At 29.3% G+C, this 8416-nt stretch overlaps 1 protein-coding gene across 1 annotated transcript; it reads right to left on the reverse strand.

Moving 5' to 3' along the window:
* Positions 1-1969: 1969 nt before the first annotated feature.
* LOC130799512 (phospholipase A1-Ibeta2, chloroplastic-like) lies at positions 1970-4036 on the reverse strand. The gene has a single exon (XM_057662631.1). It carries the CDS (start codon positions 3963-3965, stop codon positions 2310-2312), a length of 1656 nt encoding a protein of 551 aa, XP_057518614.1. The 5' UTR covers positions 3966-4036; the 3' UTR covers positions 1970-2309.
* Positions 4037-8416: the final 4380 nt, after the last annotated feature.

Below are 8416 nucleotides of genomic sequence, written 5' to 3' on the forward strand. Positions count from 1 at the left end.
ATGAAGTGTCTTAAAATCCTAGTTGTTTAACTTTGAGATACTTTCTACACTTGTTTGTTGTTGTTTACCAACCCTATATGGGACCTTACTCACCCAATCACTAGAATAGTGTTGACTACCCTTAGCTTAATGTGCATATGATATCTCATCCTTACTGCTTATACTAGTTATTAGTCGAAATATAGATACAATTGTGTTTGATTAGTTTGGATCCAGAAGATGATCTATGAATGTCTATCAATGTGCAAATTAGGAAGGCTATTGACGCACTTGTGAGAATGGCAGAAAATATTAAACTTAATGAAAAGAGAAGTTGTAGTAGGCCTATGACAACGTGGAAGGAGAAAATTAGAAATGACATGAGAGAATTATACCATTTTAAGGACTTGAGTAGAGATAAAACTAGTTGAAAATGACATTCGTGTGCTAGATCATTGATAATTGTAATTAATATTTTAGCCTTTATAATTAATTGTAATTTATATTTCTTTAGTTTGTGTTTTTAGTCTTAATACTTGTCTTATTTTGTCTTTTATTGCTATTTGCCTTTTCTACTAGTTATTTTAGAATTTTTTTTGCTTCCAATTACAGGTCTTTTAGCGCTAAGGGTCTTGCTACCTGAAACATTCATATTACCTCTTATAAGGGTACAATTTCTTGTCTTACAACCTTCTTCAAATCTCATTCATAGCTTTTATGAACAAAATATAATGAATATGATCATAATGTTGGTGAGTATATATAGAATAAATATAAAATCAGCTATTAAGTAAAGTTCTAAAATAATATTTTATAAAAAATGACAAAAGACTTAAACAATTACCATAAATATAAGTAGGAGGATTAACAATGAGTCGTAGTCATGACTTTTTAGTTTTATTGCAATTATTGTTATTTTATTACAGTGCACTATTTTTTGCAGCTCTTATCTTCGATTTCAAAAATATTGCTCCACTATTTTGCTTAAAATCCTTTGATAAAAAGGAATAAAACATTTTACATTTGTAAGATGAGAGTTGTGAGTAGATTTTCAGGTTTCGGTTTTGATTAGTAAAGTAGGTTCATAAAATGCCCCTTTAATTCAATGTAATTATTGTCTCGATAATGTTTTATACGTTTGTGAATAAAAATCTCAATATAGTTGTAAAGAGTTAATAATAATAAAATTTACATTTAAATGAATTAAACAAGATATTTGTTTTTCGACAAAGTTTTAACTTATATATTAACAATAAAATACATATTAAGAATTAGGAAAAATTACCCTGAATAATACGAACTTTCACTTATTTTCCTACAATAATACGAACTTTCAATTAACCATGAATAATACGAACTTTGATACATATTTCTCGCTGGCATACCATTTTACCTGTTACCGGTAAACTTACTCATTCCTTTAAATTTTTTTTTTTGGCTAATAAAACTAAGTAAGAAAAATTACTCTGAATAATACGAACTTTCACTGATTTTCCTACAATAATACGAACTTTCAATACGAACTTTCACTGATTTTCCTACAATAATACGAACTTTCAATTAACTATAAATAAAATACGAACTTTGATACATATTTCCCGCTAGCATAATGAAGAAATGGGGAATTTACCGTTTCTTTAGGTAAAGAACCGGTTAGGTATGCTAGCGGGAAATATGTATCAAAGTTCGTATTATTGTAGGAAAATCAGTGAAAGTTCGTATTATTCAGGGTAATTTTTCCTAAGAATTATCGATAAATAGTGTTAAAATAGCAAGTGAGACTGTTAGAGTATATAACATATCTTTGGGCCTGCGCTCAACAATCAGCTTAAATTTTAGTTGAGTTGGTTCTTTAACAAGATATCAGGTTAGAGTATATAACATATTTTGGGACCTTAACCATCGGCTTAAGCTTTTGATTTTGGCCTCAGGATATGTTATATATTCTAATAGAGACAATTGCATAAAGTTGAAGGAATGATATGTTTTTAGTTAAGTTATTCTATGATAAATTTTTGCCAAAAACATATAAGACTTTTTCTTGCTTAGGGCTAACGCCATATTGTTTGGCACTTAGATAGATCCATCTTTCAGACCGGTCTGGTCTGGTCTCTTGACTGGTCTGGTCTGGTCTGAAAATTTTTCAGACCGGAATTTTTGGTCTGTTCTGATTTTTCTGTCAAACCAGACCAGACCGGACCGTGTGCAGCCCTATTTAAGTTGTACTTGTTTACAAAAAAAATTAATAAATCATAGAAAGAATAAAAAAATGTACAAATAAATTCTCTCCCAATTTGTTTTCCTATGGGAGAAAATAGTCGTTTGCATTGCTATTTAGGTTGTAATGAAGGACTAGCCAAACATTTGGACATGGCTACTACTCCATCATTCTCAATTTTCAAAGTCAATGACTTTGTTTTACTTGTATACAATTTTTTCACATTAGATCCTTGTTCACTCAACAATTTGAGCAAGCTTCTTTTAGCATTGGGTCTAAATGGGCAATTAGATGCCATAAAACCATCCACAAGATGTAAGTATGCTTCCAAATCGTGACAACACGCTACATCCGCGTCCGCCTTCAAGTAAGGTGACATTTTAGTATCAACCTTAAGCTCAGTTCCTACGTGAGAGTATGCCAATGGCATTTTATTGTCAAGGAATTCAAGAACTCCTGAAATTTGAGGATTTTCTCTTAGTTGTTGGTCGAGTTCGTCACTTATAAAAATTCCTGGTACTCTCGTAATTATATCTTGGTTGTTAACTATTCTTAGCACCTTTACGTTGTTCGATTTTATTCGGTTAGCAAAGGCTCGGTTCCCTACTCGAGGCCCACCAAATGAGAAGACCGCGATCGGTGGTATTTTTGGAGCACATTTGCTAATCTCATCGGCGACTAGTAGGGCTAAGGCCGCCCCAAGGCTATGTCCTGTTATAGTAATACTTAATTGTTCACCTTTATATAATTCTAATAGTCGTCTAATTTCTTGTACCACCGACTCTGATAGGCTTGGAGTGTATTCCCCATTTGTTCGGAACAAGCTTAGGAATCCACATTCTACCTTTGCTTGTGTGTCAAAGGATAGTGAATCTGTATTTTCTTCCATAGGAGTGAGTAGAGCCCGAAAGTTTTCGGCCCACTCAAGACACGTGGCAGTGCCTCGGAGGGAGATGACAATATCCCTTCTTCCCATTCTTGCAACTTCACCCTTGTCTTGGCAAACAGCCACAAACCCAACCCAACTTGATCGTTGGGTCATCCAACCTAGGTCTGGTGCCACATCATCTACCCATTTAGGTAAACCAATTGATGATGTGGCATACAAACTTTTGGTTACTTGATAGGATTTATCGGCTAACTCTACCTCCCTCCACGAATCGATCCCCTCCTTTGTGGTAGCTGGATCAGAGTGGAAGGACTGGTATGAAGATTGAATAAATTCTCCATACCTGACTACCTCTCGTCGAAGATTTTCGTCCAGAGGGTCGAGTAATCCTTCCCAATCACGACTTCCGTGATACTCCCTCCACCTCGTTCCTAAGTGATTCCGTGGAGAATACTCGGCTTGTTGCTTTAGCAACAACTGCTGAATATGGGTCAGGCGACGAGGAGAAATTTCAGCTGCCGCCTCAGCAGCCCGACCCCGTATTCCAACTGGCCATATCTGGGCCAAATTAAGCCCATCAAGAATCTTATTCACCCGGCTATTCTGATCGGGCTGAATAGTAGTAGTCTTACCTGACTTTCTTTCTGATTCTTGTACAGGTACAACATCCTTCTGTAACAACTTTTCAAGGTTAGACAAATGATTCCTTGTCTTCTCGGATCGCTTTTCAACATGAGCAGCCCGGATTGAAGCCCATCCACTGGGCCTCGATAACGGGGATTGAGCGCACCGGAACCCAGCCCGAACAGTTTGGTGACTATATATCCTATTAGGTGTAGAAAGAAGTGAGTTCATGGCCATATGTGCAACTTGCGCCATTTTTAACGCTTAAGAAATATTGTGAAGAGAATATGTTTGTTAGTTCTGTTGGACAATTCTGAATTCGAAACGTCAATGGAATGATTCAAAGATGTATACTCCCATCTATTTATAATAAATTGAGCGCCAACCACTCAAGGATTAAAGTAACTACCCATAAAAATGTCTTTAATTACATCGTATGCCATGTTGGTGTATTTACAATTGTTTTTTAACAACTTTTATTTGAAATCGTACTTTAGTTCTTTGTTCTTAAATTAGGAGGATTATTGATGTCCGTTCTTTGACCTTTTAGTGCCCTCAACCCTTTGCCTTTACCGTTTCTTTTCTATTTAGTTCTTTGTTTTATTTTGTAGTGGTCTTTCTGTCTATAGAACTTCAATTTGTGTTGCTCGTGTTTTTCGCGTCTCTTTATCTTTCTCGAGTCGGAGGACTCCTTTGGCCGTGCTCTCCTTTATGGGTATGAGTTGTCGCTGTCTTTCCCTCTCCAGACTCTGGCCTTAGCTTTCTAAGAGCGGGATATACCGGGTTGAATGATGATGATGATTTAAAATCGTACTTTAGTGTAACGACTTTAAAACAAAAAATTTGTATATATTAATGTTTCATTGTAATTTATTTTAGTTGAACTAGCTAGTCAGCTAGTGTATTGATTGAGTCTCACTATAACATCTCATAAAATATTTTTTGTTTATGATATTTTATTTTGTTTTAGTTTTTTGGTTCGTTAAATTGCCAATAAAATGTGTCTTAAATGACTTTTTAAACTATCTAAAAAGCTTATTTTTAAGCCAAATAAAATGTTATTATGATTAGTTTTTTTATATACGTTACTTTTCCAAATCATTTTTTGACTATTAAACAACTAATATACGACAACTAATTTTATTACTCCCTCCGTTCCTATTTGTTTTTTCACTTTGGGTATTTCACATAGATTAAGAAAAATAGAATCTTTGGTGATAGTGGGTATTATTTTAATATATAATAGTGGGAAGTAATGATTGTATTGGAAGTATGAGGTTGTAGTGGGTATTATTTTAATTAAATTGTATTGGAAGTAGTTGTGTGAAGTAATAATTGTATTGAAAGTATGAGAGAGAAAATAATTATTTAGGGTAAAAGAGGGTATTTGAGGGGTATAAATGGGAAAAAAACTTTCCAAAAATGGAAAGTATTCTAAAGTGGAAAAACTTATGGAACTACCCGTTTTAGTAATGTGGAAAAACAAAAAGGAACGGAGGGAGTAATATTATTATTATTATTATTATTATTATTATTATTATTATTATTATTATTATTATTATTATTATGATTGTTATATATATATATATATATATATATATATATATATATATATATATATATATATATATATATATATATATATATATATATATATATATATATATATATATATATATATATATATATATATATATATATATATATATATTACCAACATGTAATTAAAATGTTAAAATTAATACAAACATTTCATGATTATTATTACAAATGTAGTTTAAAATAGGATACCAGATTGATCCAGATACAGAAATCCGATTTTTTGAGTAGTACAAATCATGTTTCGGTCCAAAAAAATCGAATATTTGAAATTTGAATATTTGATTTAATCCGAATCGAATAAGATATCCAGTTATAAAATTCTTTCACTTTTTATTTTTTAAAATAAGATTACTTTTTTTTTACATATAAATATTTAAGTTCACTTTGTTTTCTTTCTATAATGAAGCTTATTTTAAAACTGAGTAAATGTCATTTTAGAAATATGGTTGGTTTTTCAAAAGTCTAAATTAATTAACAATAATTTTGTTATGGAAGTATGGAACTTATTTTTATATGAGAATTGTAGATGTTCAAAAGTCTAAATTAATTAATAAAAATTTCAATTAAAAATATATATATTTCTTGAAAAAAAGTAAAATCAAATATTCAAATATTCAATATTCCGATTCGAATCTGCTATCCAATTTAAAAACTGTATATTCAATCCGAATATTCAATTGAATAAATGAAATTAAATAATTTTAAACATCCCTAAATATTACTACCAGCTTTAAAATAAGTCATTAACTAATTCTCAATCGCCCCATTATAACTGTATTTGTTATGATAAAGGATACAATGGTAATACAATTTACTAACATTTGGATTTTGGACCATGTTATCGCCTACAATATGAACGCCTGTGTACGTGGAATCGCGTAAGGTGTACCGTTGTTTGAAAATTCTGCTAGTAAAAATCGAACCGGGCCGAGTTGACCAGAAAACTAGTTTGACTCATATATCTATTTGACGGATTTACCCTCTGCTGGTCTCTGATTTTCAAGGTTGACCAAAGGCAACTCTGACTCTATAGCATGTTTTATATTTTTTAATATATATAATTTTTTACTTTTAAACTTGGTCAAATTTTAATTATTTTTATTCTAATTATTTTCATTAATTTTAAATGAAAAAGATTGTGAATTTATTTTATATTTTTACAAAAATTGTAGACTACATTGATAAAGATCCAAAGACAAAAAGAGTTGCATTTACAACTCAAAGTTTTATTTAGAAAATATAAGGTATAAAAATCATGTGTATATAATACTCCCTCCTATTCATTTTAGGTGTCAGATTTACTTTTGGGATACTATTCATCTATTACTCCAAAAATATCATTATATTGTTTGAATTATGGTCAAGTCAATTATATAAAACATTTGATTAATAAATAAGAAAATTGTTAATTATTTTGTGACATAAACCGAGCTTGTTTTGTTAAATTCAAATTAATACCTATGCATAAGTAAACATCAGTAACGTTACACTACTTCCATAATTTTTTTTTTACATAATACACTACTACTATGATGATATATTATATTAAAAAGCTTCAAATGAAACTTGTTTATTGGTTAAAAAAATAAGAATATAACATTTGATCTTGACTAATATCTTTATTATTAAAGTATCTTTGATTAGTATTTATTTATGATTAAATTGAGTAAATGAGAAAATATAATATACTACATAATATATTATTGACAATTTTCAAAATTACAGAGTTAATTTATACATAAAACTGTCAATTCGAGTGTTTCTACAACATATATGTCGATGACAAAAAAATTATGCAATGCACGAATTTCTAAGCTAGTATGTAGTTAATATTTTTACGATAAATGATGCGGTTTTCCATTTTTATAATATTCCTCAGTCCCATAAATAAAATTACATTTTGTCTTTTACGTATGATAATTTATTGGATTTAATCTAGCTCTCTTAATGAAAATATAATTATTTTATACTCTCTTTGTTGCCTTTTTCTATTGATGTTCCCATAATGAATATTCAAGAGAATTAAGAAAAACAATTATTTATATAGTGGATATATTATTTTATTGAATAATAAAATTAAGGAAAAAAATGAAGACCATCAGCATATAAAAATAACAAAATAAAACTAGTGAAAAAAATATAGAGACCAAAATTATTATAAAGAATGTTTGAATAAAGTAAAAGGAAAATGTGCGGATACCATATATAATATAAAAATATTAAAATAAAATTAGAAACAGATTTATGAGATTATACACATTAATAAAATATTAAAATTATGATAAACAAAGTTAATTATCTTCGAAATTTATGATATAAATAAAAAAAATTTAAAAGAATAATAAATAAAATAAACCAAAATGATAAGTATTAGAGAACGTGGAGGGAGGCATTAGTAGAATTAAAACTTTGAACGAGTTAGTTCTCTAAAAGTATAAATTCTAAGTCAAAAACATGCTTTATATTCTATATTTTCATTTTAAGCTAACTAAGTTGTCTCACAATTACTATACATAATCTGTACAAACTGCAAGCTTGTACAATTCTCAAAGAGCATAATGTCGTCTTTCCCATTTTTAAATTTCAAAAATTAAATGTTCATTGATTTGTTCTACTAATACTTAACCTAGCTGGCTAATATCCTCATCAATATTATATAATTATAGAATGTCAATGAAAAATTTAAATTATACTCCCTTTAATTCTTATATTCATACTTAATTTTTATTTTAAGTCGTTTTATTTGTTGTTTTCGAAAAAAATATTTCTATCCTTTTGTTTCTTTTAGTTTTACCTAAAAGAAATGTACACGATAATTAAGAAAAATAAAATCTTTTTGATAGTTAATATATTATTTAATTGAATAACAAATTTAATGAAGAAAAATTGATGACCATAATTATTAAAAATATTAGAATAAAGTTTGTAAAAAACTATACGGACCACAACTTTAAGAAAATATTTAAATAAATTTGTAGAAAATATATGGGGTCCATAAACAATATAAAAATGTTAAAATAAAATAATGAAACATATGTTGGGACCATAAGCATCAAAGAATAATAAATGTAGATAAATAAGGTTAAATTAGTCTAAAATTTGTA

This window comes from Amaranthus tricolor, chromosome 14 (genome assembly GCF_026212465.1).
Source record: "Amaranthus tricolor cultivar Red isolate AtriRed21 chromosome 14, ASM2621246v1, whole genome shotgun sequence".
In the NCBI taxonomy this organism is placed as follows: domain Eukaryota; kingdom Viridiplantae; phylum Streptophyta; class Magnoliopsida; order Caryophyllales; family Amaranthaceae; genus Amaranthus; species Amaranthus tricolor.

Bases quoted from the DNA above. Each gene is read 5' to 3' on its own strand.
- LOC130799512 (XM_057662631.1), bottom strand. From the start codon at position 3,965: ATGGCGCAAGTTGCACATATGGCCATGAACTCACTTCTTTCTACACCT.